Raw genomic sequence first — 19,640 nt, 5'->3', positions numbered from 1 at the left:
GACCATATTTTGTATTTCTTTCTATGGGCAGAGACTGCTGAACTTCCCTCCATTATCACCAGGGCGTAGGACAGTGATTCTCCTGCTGCCCAATCAGTCTCCCAGGAGAGACGTGCTTTACTTCTTTCCCTCTTCGCCTTTCTCCCCTTCCGTCCATGCTGCTTAGACGACCAGAAAAGCTGTTGGACAGTAATGCAGATGCTCCAAGGACTCTTGCAACCCCAAACACCTCTGCTGATAGACATGCACAGGACAGTGACACATATGACCAGGTCTGACATTCAAGGATTAGCGTCAAAGGTCATTCTTCTCTGCTTTACAGAAGGGGCCACCTGCGATCTTACATTCAAGCACTATTTAAATGAAGAGATGCCAGGTACATTCCATTCCTACCCATCATCACTTATTTCTGGGCCTCTGCTAAGGAAGCAGACAAAGATGAGCCCTTTGGAGTGAACTCGGCTTTGCAGGACATATGTGCGTATAAGTACCCAGGCCTTCCCACTGAATCTAAGCCACTGCTCCTTCCTCCTATACTTCATGGCCCTCTGGGATAGTTTCTCTAGTGCTTCCTCCCCAGAGCAGGTCAGGAAGGAAGCTTTCCCACATGGCCAGCAGGACGTTGCTCCCCTCTCCTGCACAGTAGGCCTGCTCAAGTGACTTACGTTTCCTCTGAGGCTTGAGATCTCTATTCACTGGGGGTGGCTCCAGGTCTGCAGGCAGCTCAGACAATGGGCTTGGGATGCTTCCTGAGCTCATTGGGATGTAGTCATCAGGGCTGAAGTGAGGTCCAAGACCAGAGGCAGTGGCCTGGGGGCCCATGGGCACGTAGCTGTCTTCAACACTGGCCGAGGCTGTGGGGCGCACTGGGGAGAACCTGCATGGCTACACAGAGGGCTTCAGTTGCAAATGATCGAAGAATAACTCTAAACTTCCTTAGTAAAGTCAGACAAGCCTCTAACTCCAGCTCTACCCTGGGACTTGCTGGAAGATAAAGGGTCATGAATTTATACAAATGCTCTAAGTATACTGTGACGCGTGAAGTAACTACCCTGAGTCAAGCATCAGAACTGGCAGGGTCCTTATAGAAGACTAAGTCCAGTACTTCCCAGACAAGTTCAAGCCTTAAGGGGGGTTCAGAGATTCAGAGTGCTTAGTCTCAAAACAGTTCAAGGGAACATACATAGGTTAAGCTATTTTTGGTAAAGCTGAGGCTGAAAAGAACTCAAGCATCAAACTTACCAAATTTAAACTAAGCCGCTTGTCTCGGTGTCTTAAGGATTGGCCTTCTACATCAGCTGCAAGAAACAAGCCAAGCTGGTGAGAAATGCAGGACAACATCAACTGAAGCTAGGGTCCAAGTCCCTATACATCTCAGGCCCTGTGCTCAGCTCTGGAGAGGTAGGGAAGTGTAACACTTTCTATATGCAAGGCTTCTTATTAAGTCTAGTTGGGCATCAGAATACATTCCCCAACAGATAGAAATCCGAGCAGATTTTGAAGAATTTTCTGTATGACGCTTCAGGTATAGGCATGGAGAGAGAGGAACACTGGATTAATAAATGGTTAGAAACGTGTCAGGTGGATATGACAAGTAGTGTGACAGAAAATTTTTAAATAATTGATGAATTGAAAGAAGAGATGTCCAGAGGGCAGCAAGAAATACAGGCCTAGACAAATGACATATAATTCTGGGTAATTACCAGCTTACAGATGGCAGTCAAAACCACAATAGTAGATGATATTATCCTGGTTGCAAGTGTGAACAGATGTTTAAGAACAAAACCCTAGAGAATCCCAATACTCAAAGAGCAGGAAGATGAGAACTGGCTCATTCAGAAAGAGCAACCGCAGAGTAATCAGGAAAGTCAGGGTGGAGGGGCCTGGTGCCATAAAAGCCCAAGGAGGGAGAAAATGGCCAACAATGCAGACCAGAACAAAGTGTCCCCCAAGAACTTAGAGATGTGAAAAGTCTGATTGCCACTGAGAAAGAGAGTCAACATCATCTTAAGGGAAGAGAGTAACTCCAAGCTCAGAAAGATGTGATACAGATGAATGAAATTATCAGTATGTATTATACAAAGGTCTTCCCCAACTTACTTTATCAGATATGTCCTGATGAACATTATAATTGAACATATCCTAACTCAAAAATACATTTAAGGCACCTAACTTCCTGAACATCTGACCATACCTTGCCTGCCTTAAACATGCTCAGAACACTTAACATGAGCCTGCAGTTGGGGGAAATCATCTAACACAAAGCCTCTCTGAAAATAGACTGCTGATATCTCATGTACTGTATTGAACAAATAAAGCAGGGGGGATCACGCTCCCCACCTTCAAGCTCTACTACAAAGCCACAGTAATCAAGACAATTTGGTACTGGACCCATATTGAACAGACCCATAGACCAACGGAACAGACTAGAGAGCCCAGATATAAACCCAAGCACATATGGTCAATTAATATATGAAAAAGGAGTCGTAGATATACAGTGGGGAAATGACAGCCTCTTCAACAGCTGGTGTTGGCAAAACTGGACAGCTACATGTAAGAGAATGAAACTGGATTATTGTCCAACCCCATACACAAAAGTAAACTCAAAATGGATCAAAGACCTGAATGTAAGGCATGAAACCATAAAACTCTTAGAAAAGAACACTGGCAATGAGAGGATTAAAGATGGCAGTGTGAGAGCTTAGAGAGAGGCTTCCTCCTAAAACTGCATATAACATGGAAATATAATTAATACAACTAATCCTGAAAGAGCACCAGGAAGGAGGACTGCACCAGACTGCATACACCTGGAGAAAAGAGCAGACCTCACGGAACAGGGCAATGTACCAAAGCTGTGGCCCGGCAGGACCCAAGCCCTTCCCCCACCCCAGCTCACTGGCGGGAGAAAGAGAAACGGAGCAGGGAGGGAGTGGAAGGCTTAGGACTGCTGAATACCTAACTCCGGAGATCTGCTCTGGGAGCACAAACCTACATTTCATGGTGCTTTCATGAGACTCGCATGACTACCGGGTTGGAAAGTTAATACAGGCAGAGTTCCTGGGAAGACTGGAATTCTGGCCACTTGTGGAAAGCAGGGATCCATATCTGGCTGCTCTGGGACAAAAGAAAGGCAGGAAGTCTGAGAGACGTCCTAACAAGGAAGCACTTAGCAAGAGGGCTGCTGAACAGGCAAGGATTGCACAGAGCTTACTGCTCAGGAGAAAGGACAGGTAGACAAAATTGTCCGGGTGCACACTGCCCAGCAGGTTGGGAGCTTTCACGATTTCCAGCTGCTCCAGCTCCCTGGCTGGCTACACAGCTCCAGGGACCCCCTCTGTGATACACAGCCTACTGAGCCTTTCCGTGGCCAGCCCCACCTGGCTTGCAAACCAGCAAACCCTACCCTGGCATTAGGCCAGCCAGAGGGAAGATCTGTCCACAGCAACTACAAATGTAAAGCATAGAGGCTTATACCTGTGTGCTCGGCCCACTGGTTCAGGCAGTGGAGACAGGAATAGCAGCCGGGAAACAGGAAACAACTCTTTCCTCCCCCAGGCACCAATACCGATCCCCTGCAACCCCCGACATTGCTTCAGGGGCTGAGCAACTCCAGAGAGTGGAGCTTCTGGGCACAAGAGGGTACCATATACAAATATGAAATGCCAAAGGAACCTGGTCCAGAGTAAAATTATGAATACAACACCTGAGAAAGATTCCAATGAAATCGACCTCAAGAATCTTCCTGAAAGGGATTTCAAAATAAAAATCATTAACATGGTCATGGAGGTATGGAAAGACATTCAAGAACTCAGGAATGAATTCCAGTCAGAGATCCAGTCATTGAAGAGCACAATGGAGGGTATTAAAAGCAGATTAGATGTGGTGGAGGAGACGATAAATGAAATAGAAACTAGAGAAGAGGAATGCAAAGAAGCTGAGGCACAGAGAGAAAAAAGAATCTCTAACAATGAAAGAATATTGAGAGAAATGTGTGATCAATTCAAACGGAACAATATTTGCATTATAAGGGTACCAGAAGAAGAGACAGAAAAAGGGACAGAAAGTGTCTTTGAGGAGGTAATTGCTGAAAACTACCCCAATCTGGGAAAGGAGATAGTCTCTCAGGCCATGGAGATCCACAGATCTCCCAACACAAGGGATCCAAAGAAGATAACACCAAGACACATAGTAATTAAAATGGCAAAGATCAAGGATAAGGACAGACTATTAAAAGCAGCCAGAGAGAGAAATAAGACCACATACAAAGGAAAGCCCATCAGGTTAACATCAGACTTCTCAGCAGAAACCTTACAGGCCAGCAGGGAGTGGCATGATGTATTTAATGCAATGAAACAGAAGGGTCTCGAACCAAGAATACAAGATTATCATTTAAATATGAAAGAGGGATTAAACAACTTCCAGATAAGCCAAAGCTGAGAGAATTTACTGCCCACAAACTGTCTCTACAGTGTATTTTGGAGGGACTGCTATAGATGGAAGTGTTCCTAAGGTTGAATAGCTGTCATCAGAGGTAATAAAACCATAGTAAAGAAAGTAGAACAATTAAATACTAAGCTAATGCAAAATTAAATGAACTACCCCCAAAGTCAATCAAGGGATAGACAAAGAGTACAGAATATGATACCTAGTACATAAATAATGGAGGAGGAAGAAAAAGGAGGGGAAAAAAAGGAACCTTTAGGTTGTGTTTGTAATAGCATATTAAGTGAGTTAAGTTAGACTCTTAGATAGTAAGGAAGTTACCCTTGAACCTTTGGTAACCATGAACCTAAAGCCTGCAATGGCAATAAGTACATACCTATCAATAATCATCCTAAATGTAAATGGACTGAATGCACCAATCAAAAGACACAGAGTCACTGAATGGATAAAAAAACAAGACCCATCTATATGCTGTCTAGAAGAGACTCACTTTAAACCCAAAGACATACATACACTAAAAGTGAAGGGATAGAAAAAGATATTTCATGCAACTAACAGAGAGAAAAAAGCAGGAGTTGTGGTACTTCTATCAGACAAAACAGATTTCAAAACAAAGAAAGTCACAAGAGACAAAGAAGGACATTACATAATGATAAAGGGGTCAATCCAACAAGAAGATATAACCATTATAAATATCTACGCACTCAACACAGGAGCACCTACATATGTGAAACAAATACTAACTGAATTAAAAGGGGACACAGAATGCATTGCATTCATTCTAGGCTTCAACACTCCACTTACTCTGAAGGACAGATCAACCAGACAGAAAATAAGTAAGGACACAGAGACACTGAACAACACATTACAACAGATGGACCTAACAGACATCTACAGAACTCTACACCCAAAAGCAGCAAAATGCACATTCTTCTCAAGTGCACATGGAACATTTTCAAGAACAGATCATGTACTAGCCCACAAAAAGAGCCTCAGTAAATTCAAAAAGATTGAAATGGTACCAACCAGTTTCTCAGAGCACAAAGGTATGAAACTAGAAATAAATTATGCAAAGAAAATGAAAAATCTCATAACCACATGGAGGCTTCACAACATGCTCCTAAATAACCAATGGACCGACCACTGACCAAACAAAAACAGAGATCAAGCAATATATGGAGACAAATGACCACAATAACTCAACACAGCAAAATCTGTGGGACACAGTGAAAACCGTGCTAAGAGGAAAGTATATTGCAATACAGGCCTACCTCAGGAAATAAGAACAAACCCATATAAGCAGTCTAAACTCACAATTAACAAAACTAGAAAAAGACGAACAAATGAGGTCCGAAGTCAGTAGAAGGAGGGATATAATAAAGACTAGAGCAGAAATAAATAAAATCGAGAAGAATAAAACAATAGAAAGAATCAATGAAAGCAGGAGCTGGTTCTTCAGAAAATAAACAAAATAGATAACCTCCTAGCCAGACTTATCAAGAAAAAAAAAGAGTCTACTCACATAAACAGAATCAGAAATGAGAAAGGAAAAACCACTACAGACACCACAGAAATACAAAGAATTATTAGAGAATACTATGAAAAATTACATGGTAACAAATTGGATAACCTAGAAGAAATGGACAACTTTCTAAAAAAAATACAACCTTCCAAGGCTGACCCAGAAAGAAACAGAAAATCTGAACAGACCAATTACTAGCAATGAAATTGAACTGGTAATTAAAAACCTACCTAAGAACAAAACCGATGGACCAGATGGCTTCACCGCTGAATTTTATCAAACATTTAGTGAAGACCTAATACCCATTCTCCTTAAAGTTTTCCAAAAAATAGAAGAGGAGAGAATACTTCCAAACTCATTCTATGAGTTCAACATCACCTTAAGACCAAAACCAGGCAAAGATACCACAAAAAGAGAAAACTACAGACCAATATCCCTGATGAACACACATGCAAAAACACTCAACAAAATATTAGCAAATCAAATTCAAAAATACATCAAGAGGATCATATATCATGATCAAATACATTCATCCCAGGGGTGCAAGGATGGTAACATTCGAAAATCCACCAACATCATCCATTATTATATCAACAAAAGATGGACAAAAATAACACGGTCATCTCCATAGATGCTGAGAAAGCATTTCACAAAACTCAACATCCATTCATGATTAAAAACTCTCAACAAAATGGGTATAGAGGGCAAGTACCTCAACATAATAAAGGCCATATATGACAAACCCACAGCCAACACTATACTTAACAGCGAGAAGCTGAAAGCCTTTCCTTTAAGATCGGGAATAAGACAAGGATGCCCACTCTCCCCACTTTTATTTACCATAGTTCTGGAGGTCCTAGCCACAGCAATCAGACAACACAAAGGAATAAAAGGCATACAGATTGGAAAGGAAGAAGTCAAACTGTCCCTGTTTGCAGATGACATGATATTGTATATAAAAAACCCTAAGGAATCCACTCAAAAACTACTATATCTAATATCTGAATTCAGCAAAGTTGCAGGATACAAAATTAATACACAGAAATCTGTTCATTTCCTGCACACTAACAATGAACTAGCAGAGAGAGAAATCAGGAAAACAATTCCATTCACAGTTGCATCAAAAAGAATAAAATACCTAGGAATAAACCTAACCAAGGAAGTGAAAGACCTATGCTCTGAAAACTATAAGACACTCATGAGAGAAATTAAAGAAGATAGCAATAAATGGAAACACATCCCATGCTCATGAATAGGAAGAATTAATATTGTCAAAATGGCCATCTTGCCTAAAGCAATCTACAGATTCAATGCAATTCCTATCAAAATACCAAAAGCATTCTTCAACGAACTAGCGAAAATAGTTCTAAAATTCATATGGAACCAGAAAAGACCCCGAATAGCCAAAGCAATCCTGAGAAGGAAGAATAAAGTGGGGGGAATTATGCTCCTCAACTTCAAGCTCTACTACAAAGCCATAGTAATCCAGACAATTTGGTACTGGCACAAGAACTGACCCACAGACCAGTAAAACAGAATAGAGAGTCCAGATATTAACCCAAGCACATATGGTCAATTGATATACTATAAAGGAGCCATGTACAAACAATGTGGAAATGACAGCCTCTTCAGCTGGAGTTGGCAAAACTGGACAGCTACATGCAAGAGAATGAAACTGGATTATTGTCTAACCCCATACACAAAAGTAAACTCGAAATGGATCAAAGACCTGAATGTAAGTCATGAAACCATAAAACTCTTAGAAAAAAACGTAGGCAAAACTCTCTTGGACATAAACATGAGCAACTTCTTCATGAACATATCTCCCCGGGCAAGGGAAACAAAAGCAAAAATGAACAAGTGGGACTATATCAAACTAAAAAGCTTCTGTACTGCAAAGGACACCATGAATAGAACAAAAAGACATCCTACAGTATGGGAGAATATATTCATAAAGAACATATCTGATAAGGGGTTGATAACCAAAATATATAAAGAACTCATGCACATCAACAAAAAGCAAATAATCCAATTAAGAAATGGACAGAGGAGCTGAACAGACACTTCTCCAAAGAAGAAATTCAGATGGCCAACAGGCACACGAAAAGATGCTCCACATCCCTAATCATCAGACAAATGCAAATTAAAACCACAATGAGATATCACCTCACACCAGTAAGGAGGGCCAACATCCAAAATACAAACAACAACAAATGTTGGCGAGGTTGTGGAGAGAGGGGAACCCTCCTACACTGCTGGTGGGAATGTAAATTAGTTCAACCATTGTGGAAAGCAGTATGGAGGTTCGTCAAAAACCTAAAAATAGAAATATCATTTGACCCAGGAATTCCACTCCTAGGAATTTACCTGAAGAAAACAAGATCACTGATTCAAAAACACATAAGTACCTCTATGTTTATTGTTGCACTATTTACAATAACCAAGATATGGAAGCAACCTAAGTATCTATCAGTAGATGGATAAAGAAGAGGTGGTACATATACACGATGGAATACTATTCAGCCATAAAAAAGAAACAAATCCTACCACATGGATGGAGCTAGAGGGTATTATGCTCAGTGAAATAAGCCAGGTGGAGAAAGACAAGTATCAAATAATTTCACTCATCTGTGGAGTATAAGAACAAAGAAAAAACTGAAGGAACAGAACAGCAGCAGACTCACAGAACCCAAGAATGGACTAACAGTTACCAAAGGGAAAGGGACTGGGGAGGATGGGTGGGAAGGGAGGGAGAAGGGGGAAAAAGGGGCATTATGATTAGCACACATAATGTAGGGAGGGCATGAGGAAGGTAGTATAGCACAGAGAAGACAAGTAGTGACTCTATAGCATCTTAGTACACTGACGGACAGTGACTGTAATGGAGGGGGGTGGGGAGTTGATAATAGGGGGGAATGTAGTAACCACAAAATGCTCATGTGAAACCTGAGCACAAGATTGTGTATCAATGATACCTTAATTTAAAAAATCATGTGAAACCATCACAAACTGAGGACTATCTATCTACATGTATAGACATAGATAAATATGCTTGCTTGTCTTGAAGGCTGCAGAAGTACTGATTAAAAGTTGCTCTGAAATCATACTATTTTTAATTCCCTACACTTTACTACTTGTTAGCATGTAAAGGACTGAGAATAGTGCCTGGACACAGACAGTGATCACCAAGTCCTAGAAATCATTATGGGTGTTAACAGAGTGTGCAGTTTGCATATGTGAACAAACAACAAAGACCCCTAACTCCCTTTCCATTACCAGATGCCTACTGAAAGCACCAAACAACACAAATACAGAGAAAATGCTGCATTAATGTCATAGTTTAAGGAATTTATGATAGCATGAAGGTGGGACCAGGCTAAAGGAAAGCACTAAGAATGAGTCCTATCCACAAGGGCTCAAAAAAAAGGGGGCATAAAATTTTTGTGAGGAAATAATGGTTCAACGCTTCCCAAATTTGATCAGTAACATTAATCATCTATGTATCTAAGAAGCTCGATGAACTCCAAGTAAGATAAAGACAAACACATTGATACAGAAACACATCATAGTCAAATTGCTGACACATCATAGTCAAACACATCAAAGGCAAAGAAGAACTCTCAAGTGCAGTAAGAGAAAACCAGTTCTTCATGGACAAGAGAACTGCAATAAGATTTAATAGCAGACTATTCATCAGAAATGTAGCAGAATTATATATTCAAAACGCTCAATGTGAAAAATCTGTCAAAAAAGAATCTGACATCCTGCAAAACTATATTTCAAAAATGAAGGTGAAATAAAAACACTCCCAGATAAACAAAGATTGAACGAATTTATTGCTAGCAGACCTTCCTTACAAAAAATTCTAATAGAAGTCTCATACAAGCTGATAGGAAATGATTCCAGATGGTAATGTAAATCCTTACCAAAAAATAATGGGTACTGGTTAAGAGAATCACGTACGTAAACATAAAAGACAATAGAAGCATTTCTTCTTTTAACTGCTTTAAAAGACCACTGCATAAAACAATAATTATAAAACTGTATTTTGGGGACTATAAAACATAAACATATAATATATTTGATAATAGAGGAGTGGAGAATAGAGCTATATCACAGCAAAGTGATGACAACAGATTGTAACTCAAAACCACAGGAAGAAATAAAGAGCACTAAAAATGATTAACATGTGGACTCATTAGGAAAGAGTATAAAACCTAAATGTGATTTATTCCCACCAGGATGTTTAAACATTTTAACAGTAAGGTATTAACAAAGGGCCACGTGGTGGAAGCTGCTTGGGCTGAGAGTGGGGGTGGGGGAATTGATAAGGGCCTGGAGATACCTGTTTGAGTTTTTTTAAACCTACCAATAAAATTAAGACAAATGTAAAGGAAAGATATAACTGGCTTAGGTGACGTCCGGGGAAGAATGTGAACCCTGTAGTACCCAGCCAATGAGGAACCAGGGGATGGACTCGCATGCTAGGAGATAAATTATTGGCGCCAAACTCCCCAGGTGTGCCTGCCCACCAGACCCCCGATCTTGCAGGACCGTCATTAAAGCCTCGCTCCGCTGTTCTCTTTGTCTCCGTGTCCACTCACTGAATTTGGACCAGTGAGTGTGTTTCTCACAATTTGGGGGCTCGTCCCGGATCCTCTTGCCTGTGCGAGGTGGGGGCCCAGGCGGAGTGGGAGGACACGTCCCACCCGGTTTTGGGGGCCCGCTGTGTCTGGGCGTCTCACCTTCACACGGAAGCCGAGGGGAGACCCGAGACTTGTGTGGAGACAGGGTGACCGACGCAGGGGAGAAAACGCAGGCACCACGGCAACCAGGCGACCTCATGACAAGCCAAGGTGGGAAAACTGGGCTATAAGTACTGCCTTGGTGGTTGGGCATTTTTCAGAGGTCGAGTGTGTGTGGCTGAGACATGTAATCTCGGGGTGTGTGCAAGAAACTTCCATTATGGGGGGTTGAGTACACAGGGATCTCAGACACAGGGACCTCTTGAAGGATGGGAAATACAAATTCTAGGCCTAGGGAAGCAGAGAAAGGGAACCAGATGAGCTCCCTTGGAATTCCCCCCAGATAGCCTGCTGGGGTGAAGGTTGCGGTACTGGGGGGACGCCTCCTGTACCGGGTTAAGGACAAACAGAAGATGACCAAATTTCGCTGTTTTGTCTGGATTAAAGTTAGATCAGATGAAAACTGGCTTTGCCAGGTTTGAGTTATTTGTTGATAGTAATAAAGCCTCCAGTTCACCTGAGGAATTTGTTGGTTACCAAGGGCGCTTCCCCTATTTCCCCTCAACACCAGGGAAGGGAAAGTTAGGGAGGAGGAAATACAAGAGACATCCCAGGACAAGCCCTGGTATTGGGAGAGCGCTGTGTGTTTTCCTCGGTCCCTTTCCCCGCCGCAGCCGCAGTGGAGAGTTGAGAGGCGGGGACATGGCGGTGACGCGGGGTGAGTTTTGTTTGGAGTTACTGGGGAGAGAGAAAGTGAGGCCGCCTCAGGAGGGAGGGGCGCCCTGGGAGGTTGGAGAGAGAAAGTTTTAAGTTAAAAGGTTGTGCGCTTTGAGGGTGCTGGTGGCCTCGGAGAGAGGAGCGCCCCAGGGGTTGGGGGTTCCCTCTTCAAGGATTCTTTAGGAGTGTGGCCGGCACCCAGAAGTGTAGACTTGTTAGGTGGTCTCAGGTATCTTTGATGAGACATTATGTTTCTTATCAGTCCTCTGGGTAATTCTGCAAAATTAGCTAAACCCAAGAAATTTACTGCTTTTAGTCCCCTCCCAGGATGGCAGCTTCCTGGTTTGGGAGCTTATCAGGACTGGCTGCCCTTCTTCCAAGGAAGTCAGAGTTATTGTCTGTTTGCTAATGAGTAAATTGAGGGTCTTGCTTCTTGACCTCCTGGGTATTAAATTGCAGTCTTCGGGGTGGAATCCTTCCTGCCTTTTGCTATGTTGTTTACGGCTGCGCCTGCATGCTGAATTGATTGCCTGGGTTGCAGACTATTTGAATTCAGAAAGAAAAAAAAATAGCATATAAGTAAAGTTAAAAAAAAAAAAAGAGAAGAGGCTGGGCCTGTATGATTAACATAATAAAGACAGGCAATGCTGAGGGACCCTCACCTTTATCTGAGGAATATTCAAACATTCCAGGTCAAATTGCTCCTGTCTTTTTGAGCTTTAATTAATTAACTCTGGCTCTTTTTAGCAGACTTTCCTGGCCTTTTTCTCTTTCCACCCCACTCATATCTCATATCAACAGGCGTTCAGAGGTGGAAAGAAGTATGGCTTTAGTGCATTTGCATCTTTCCTCAGGGGTGGAGAGAAGTCACCTCCGTATCAATGGGTAGTTACCTGGGCAACAGAGGGCTTACCTGTACCTGAGGGGGGAGGGGGAGGGGGAGGGCCGGTTTTTGGCTGATGCTGGAGCCTGAAAGAGAGAAACGGCCCCAGACCGCAGCTTGTGAGCAATAAATAGATTTTAAACTTTATTTCTCCCTTTGACTGATTTCAGTTTTTAGAGGTATTTTGCCCCAAGATTTCCTCTCCCCGGACTTAATGTAAGAAGGACTTAGAGTTTCCCCTTGCCATCTGGGGAGTCCACCAGGAATCCCAAGACATTTCCATTGAGAGAGGTCCCACTAGGACAAGGGGAAATTTGTTAATGCTCCCCTCACGGGTACTGAGGTGAGAAGTTGTAAGCATTGCTAGAAGATCCCCTTGGCCAAGTGGACCCACTAAATCAATTCCTGGGACCTAATATATAACTTAGGTTGAACTGATGTCCATCGTGAATATCCCATTCCCTGGTGGTGAGGGGGGGGATCAGGGGAGCTGCTGTGGCCATTTGGGAACAAAGACACCCCACCGGGCCGGGGTGTCCAGTCAGCAGAACAAAAGTTCCCAAGTGTAGATCCTAGATGGGATAATAATAATCTAGGGGATAGATTTAAAAATGCAGGATCTTCGAGGGCTAATTATAAAGGGAATTAGGGAATCAGCTCCAAGATCTCAAAGTGTTTCTAAGGTGCTTGATGTCCAATGGGAAAAGGAAGAAACCCCAACTGCATTTTCATAGAGACTCAGGGACCAGATGAGAAAGTATTCAGGGCTTGGCCCAGAAGCTCAGGTAGGACAGGATCTTTTAAAAGTCAATTTTCTAACCAAAAATTGGCCAGATATATCTAAGAAATTATAGAATTTAGATAGATGGAATGAAAAACCTAGAGAAGAATTACTGAGAGAAGCTCAAAAAGTGTTAGGAGAGAGGCTAGAAGCTTGTATTTCAAATTGTTAGAGGGAGAGCCAGACCCTCTCCAATGGACCCAGGGAGCTGGAAATTCTAGAGGAATTGAAAGCAATCCTTAGTCACCACCCCAGCCCTGGCACTCCCATCTTTAGAGAAGCCATTTCACTAGTTTGTTAGTGTTGAACAAGGTTCTCTGTAGGGTTTTGACCCAAGCCTGGGGAGGAAAGAAACAACCAGTGGCCTTTATGTCTGAATTATTGGACCCTGTCTCTTGAGGATGGACTGAATGCATTCAGGCCATCGCAGCCATGGCCTTACTGGTGGAAGAGAGCAGGAAATTAACTGGGAGGAACCCTCACGGTCAGTACTCCTCACCAGGTTCGGGTCATGCTCACTTAATCACTGGGCTGGGCACTGGCTAATAGGTGCTCAAATTTTAAAATATGAAGCAAGTTTACTTGAAAAAGATGGAATATGTGCTGGCCATGTCTTCCAACTTATCTTCTCTCAAGCTGAAAGGACTCCGCACCCAGACTCCCCCGCTTGAGTTCTTCGCTCACTGCTTCCAGCCTAGAGACCTGGTGTTAGTGAAATCCTGGAAAGAAGACCGACTCCAGCCCAGCTGGGAAGGCCCCGCCCAAGTGCTCCTGACTGCGGAGATGGGCAGTGAGGACGGCAGGAAAGGGCTGGACTCATTGCACCGGAGTAAAGAAACTGACTGGGGGATCTGGGGACAAAACAATTGGCAGGTGTCCCAGGTGGCGAACTAACCCTTAAGGCTGAAACTAAAAAGAACCTAAAAATGTTAACTTTTATCCTTCTAACTCTGTATTTCACAGGCAAGTCGCAGAGAGCCCTAAGATGGGAAGGAACTCCTGGTTATCCTGTCAAACTGGTAATATTACTAAAACATCAAGCCCCAAGCCATTAGGTTTGATGCTTGTCAGGTTCTCTCTTGTGGTGACCTAAATGACCAAAGACAGCTTTCTGGAGATAATAAGTATCTCTGTCCTGAATGGACAAATCTTAATAGAATAAAAAAGGCAAGTAGGCCCCCATGTCCAAGGTGGAGCAGTGTTTGGTGGACTACCCAGTTTCAAGGGTGGACGGCCCCTCATGCAGCAGAAAAGTCTTTAAAAAGAAAACTCCACTTAGCTAAAGGAATTCTTCCTGACAATTGCCAGGATAGACAGTGTAAACCCCTTTTGTTAACTATACATAAACCTCAAGACACACTCGGTGCAGATGTCATTGGAGTAGATCCTGTAGGAAAGTTTGGTCTTTATTTAATCAAAGGCAAGACTTCACCCACAGTGGCCACCCCCAATCCTGAGGGAAATATTGAGCCAGAGCTTCCCAAAAATGACCCTAGACGAGTTACTGTAACAGAGATAAAATATCTAAAACAGACTCTTGAAATACAGATTATGGAGACACCAATGCCTGGGTAGAGTGGGTTAAATTTTCAGTACTCGCTTTGAATAAAAGCGATTGTTACGCATGTGCTGCTGGATGACCACAGGCACAGGTGGTCCCATTCCCCTGCTGGGACACAGACCCCACTGAGATGAACTGCATGTTGGCCCTGCACCAGGACAAGGACGCTTGGGGAAATGAGACTTGCAAGGGCTTGTCTTTACTCTTTCATGCCCTAAAGAAGTCAGACCCGAGGGCAATCCCCTCTTTTTCTATAGGGAAGATGAATCACTCCTCGTGCCTCTCAGGCAAGGGGAAGGTTTCAGAACCCCTGCGGGGAACTACCGACTTGTACCCACGTCCTAAATGTCTCTAAAGAGAGCAACTTCTCAAAATTACGCATCCCCCGAGACGGCTGTTTGGTGGTATTGTAGAAAGGAGAACCTGCGCTACTTGTTGCCACCCACCTGGACTGGGACTTGGGCTTTAGTCCAATTGGCCCTTCCATTTACCCTGGCATTTCTCTCCACACCCAATGAAAAAAATTTTTTTCATAGAAGTTGTAGATCATTACAAGGCACCACTTTAGCTAATGAATTAGCTGGAAACTGGCACCAGTGACCCTTTCATAGACTGGCTGGAAAGATAGTTTAAAAAAATATATAGTTTTAAAAAAATAGAAAGATATGGTTGCCTCTGTTTTAACATCCCTTGTTATAGCTGCGAGAGTTTTAACTGCTGTAGATGCTGTATCATTCCTTGTGTGAGAGCCTTGACTCAAAAGCTTATAGAGGCAGCCATAAACAAGATTAGAGAAATTTGAGAAAGGACCAAGCGTAAATTAAAAAACATTACTGGGAATAAAATCAGAAATTCTTAAATAAAAAGAGGGGGGAACTGTTAGGAAAGAGTATAAAACCTAAATGTGATTTATTCCCACTAGGATGTTTAAACATTTTAACAGTAAGGTATTAACAAAGGGCCACGTGGTGGAAGCTGCTGGGGCTGAGAGTGGGGGTGGGGGAATTGATAAGGGCCTGGCAATACCTGTTTGAGTTTTTTAAACCTAATAAAATAAAGACAAATGTAAAAAAGATATAACTGGCTTAGGCGAGGTCTGGGAAAGAATGTGAACCCTGTAGTAGTCAGCCAATGAGGAACCAGGGGATGGACTCGCATACTAGGAGATAAATTATTGGCACCAAACACCCCAGGTGTGCCTGCCCACCAGACCCCCGATTTTGCAAGACTGTCATTAAAGCCTTGCTCCGCTGTTCTCTTTGTCTCCGTGTCCATTTATTGAATATGGACCAGTGAGTGTGTTTCTCACAATGTAAAAGCTGCTATAAATGTTTTCATCTGTGTGCATTTGTATGTGTATTTTTTCTGAACCATGGAGAGTAAGTTGCAGCCATCAGAACCCTTCACTCCAAAATCTTTCAGCGTGTACATCTGTAGAGTAAGGACATTCCATCATATAACCACAGTGCTTTTATCAAATTCAACGAATTTGACACTGATATACTATCGGCTAATATACATAGAGAACCATCTGATTCTTTTTTATAGGTATGAACCATCCCATTGGGTGGGTGGATAGGGGATGATTTATTTAACCATTTCTCTACTACTGATCAACATTTAGGCTAATACCAATCTCTTCACATAGAATTTTTCAATCACCAACCATGTAAATGTCATTTTTGAAATGTGTTAAGCACTTGCAAAGCCAAAATTTACAGGAGTTGAACCAATTTACACCATCTACCAAAATTTCAAATACTACACAGCCCGTGTTCAAAATTGCATATCAAGCATTAATAGCAACATTAAACCTAGAGGTGAAATTGCTGGATCAAAAGCTATATAGTATTTGTAGTAATGCTTAAGAGCAAAAGCGAACAGTATAGTGTAAGAATGCTATTTGCATTAAAAAGCAGAAGACTATGTAGCCACGTTTTCTTGAATATCCATGAGTTTCCCTACTCATAAACATTACAAAAGAAAAAACATGAAATGCTTCACGAGTTTGCATGTCATCGTGCAGGGCCCATGCTGATCTAAGCCTGTGCGCTGCCGAAGTGAATACTGTATACCTTTTTATAAACATGACTTTGAAATAAAAATATACTTTCAAAATTAAATGAAGCTTAAACTCAAAATATGAGTTATGTTAGTACATTAGGCCCAGATGAAGAGATATTTCAAAAACTGATATTACTAGAATTCAGGACAAAGATGAAAACTGTCTAAGAGAATCTAACACGCAAAATAGAATGCAAAGTCTAAAATACATAAAACTGGGGCCCCAGAGGAAAAATACGGATAATGGAGAAGAGGCAATGTTTGAAGACATAATGGCTTAGATTTTTCCAGAAATGTTGAAGGACATTGGTCTTCGAATTCGGGAAGCCCAATGATTCACAAGACAAGAAATTTATACATGAACACATTTTACAGAAATTAAAGAATAACAAAGATAAGATTCTTAGAAACAAGAGGAAAAAGAATTCCTTTGTAAGAGACATTCCTAAAGAGACTAACAATAACAATTAAAACAAGTAGAATGAGATCTTCAAAGAGCTGAGCAAAAATAACCATCAGACTAGGATTCTATATCCAGTAAGTTATCTTTCAAGAAAATGTTTTAAAAAGTCACCTTTAGACAAATGGAATCTGACAGAATTTACCAACAACAGACCTTTATTAAAGGAAATCTTAAAGAATAAGCCACAAAAAGAACTAAAATAATCCCAGAAGGAAATTAAGAGATGCTAGAAGCAATGATAAAATAGAAAAATAGTGTGAGTGAAACTAGAAAAAATTGTACAAAATAATACCAATATTGTTTACCTGATAGGATTTTAAAAATCAAGATTGAAGTAAAATACTATATGGTATTAGCATATTAAGTTGAGAGGTTATTAGATCAAAATCATTCTAAGGTCTTTGTATGATATGAAAGAGTAATGATACTGAATAATCTTGGATATTAAGTTGAAAATGCATGGTAAAATGTAGATGGTAAACACTAAAGAAATGGAAATGGAATGTTTAACTTCCAAATTACCAGAGGTTAAAACTGAAATAAGAAAGTGAACTCAATTCGGAAGAAAGCAAGGAATGAGATTATAAATAAGAAAATTTGCATAAACAGGACAAATAGAAATCACAAAATAATTGGTAAAAGAGTCTAATTACTGTACATGGATTAACCTTTCCAGTGAAAAGAAAGACTATCAGAATAGACTAAAAAATTAAAATAACCACAAGAAAATATGGCTATATGATTTTTATAAGAACTGTACCTAAAATATGAGTATAGAAAAGGTGAAAGTCAAAAGATGAGAAGATATGTACCATGAAAATACTAACCAAAAGAATGCTGGCTAGTATTTATTGTTAGTATTTAGTATTTAATATAGGCACAGCTATATTAATATCATATAGAATAAACTAAGACAAAAAAAATTAATAGGAAATTCTCAGGTTCAGAAATTAAGAAATGCTTTTTTAAATAATGCATGGGTCAAAGAAAACACCACAATGAAAATCAGAAAATATTCTGAACTGAATGATAATAAAAATACAATATCGAAAACTTAAAGGATGTGGCTAAGACAGTGTTTATAGAAAATCTGTAGCATTAAATGTATGTTACATAAAGAAGAAAGGAAGAAATTTAATATGCCACCAATCCATTAAAAGATTTTAGAAAAACATGCAAATCATCTCTAAGGAAGTAAGTATAACAGGGGTCAGGAAACTTTCTGGACAGGGTGAGATAGGTTTTTTTTTTTTTTACAAACCTTTTCAAAGTGGAAAAACTTTTCTTAGTTTGGTGGGCTGTGGACTGTTAAAAAACAGGCTGTTGGTTGGATTTGGCCATAGGCCACAGTTTGATGACCCCTGAAGCAGAAGGAAGGAAATAATATCCAATGGGAAAAAAAATAAGCAAAGGCCAATTTGTTTTCTGGAAAAAAACTAATAATATTGATGAACCCCCAGCAAGACTGATTAAGAAAAACAGAGAGAAGGCCCACATTATCAATATCAGAAATGAAAAGGAGGGGATTAGTACAGATCCTCCAGATAACAAGAGGCTATTATAATCAATTTTATAATTGAATTATATCAATGAATTTGAAAGAAAAGGTGAAATGGACAAATTCCTAGAAAAATATAATTTACCAAAAGGAGTGCAACAAAAATAGAAAATCTGAATATATAATATATACACCAGACAAACAATATGTGTTAATTGATCATTTGTTATCAGTAAGGCTTCGGGTCAACAGTGGGCTACTGGTAGGAGTCAAAAGTTCTATGTGGATTTTTTTACTGGATGGGGGGTCAGTGCCCCTAACCCCCACCTTGTTCAAGGGTCAGTTGTACTCATTTCATTGAAGTTGTAATGATCACATTTCCAGGGAACTTAGTTCCTCAGTCAGAAGGAGAAATTTATATAATTTGAAATGACTTCATTCTTTAAACTCCCTTAATTCCTTTAAAATGTGGCTGTGTAGGTAGCAGTGTGGGAGTGAGTATGTCTGGATGGGAGATGCGGAGGAAGGGAGATAGCAAGACAACTCTGTGGGAATGAGTGAAAGAGGGCTCCAGGAGGGCATGTGCAGGGACTGACAGGGCTGACAGGGCTGAGTTAGCTAGTGTGCAGCCAGTTAGGATGCAGAAAGAGCGTATCACGTGGGATGCTTAATGAGGCTGATGGGATTGTTGAAAACTAGAAGAAAAGAGCTCAGGTCTCACTATGCATGTGTGAGGCAAAGACCACAATTAGGCCAAGCTGATTTTGTACCAAGTGGGTCCCCAAGCGACTCCAAACAAACCTCAGGAGCTTAGTCTCAACGGGGGAGCCAGCCCATCATGTGGTAGGGGCACGGCCATGAGACCAGGGCTGCAACCCTTTCAGCATCTACAAGGACCTAAGTATCTCTCCTTGGTGGCCAGAGTCAAAGAAGGAGGGGGACCTTGGGAGACTGGGCCGTCTT

At 41.2% G+C, this 19,640-nt stretch overlaps 1 protein-coding gene across 7 annotated transcripts in view; it reads right to left on the bottom strand.

Moving 5' to 3' along the window:
• The window catches only part of GAB3 (GRB2 associated binding protein 3), a 117,339-nt gene that overhangs the window by 30,427 nt on the left and 67,272 nt on the right, over positions 1-19,640 (bottom strand). For all 7 annotated transcript variants that reach the window (XM_037025028.2, XM_037025027.2, XM_037025029.2 and 4 more), the window contains exons 5-6: positions 1,243-1,298; positions 666-885 (exon numbers count right to left, since the gene is read on the bottom strand). In XM_037025028.2, coding sequence (XP_036880923.2) covers positions 666-885; positions 1,243-1,298 — 276 coding nt within the window. The remainder of the gene's footprint in view (positions 1-665; positions 886-1,242; positions 1,299-19,640) is intronic.

The sequence above is a fragment of the Manis javanica genome, chromosome X, assembly GCF_040802235.1.
Source record: "Manis javanica isolate MJ-LG chromosome X, MJ_LKY, whole genome shotgun sequence".
Taxonomy (NCBI): domain Eukaryota; kingdom Metazoa; phylum Chordata; class Mammalia; order Pholidota; family Manidae; genus Manis; species Manis javanica.
This window is presented reverse-complemented; position numbering and strand designations above follow the sequence as displayed.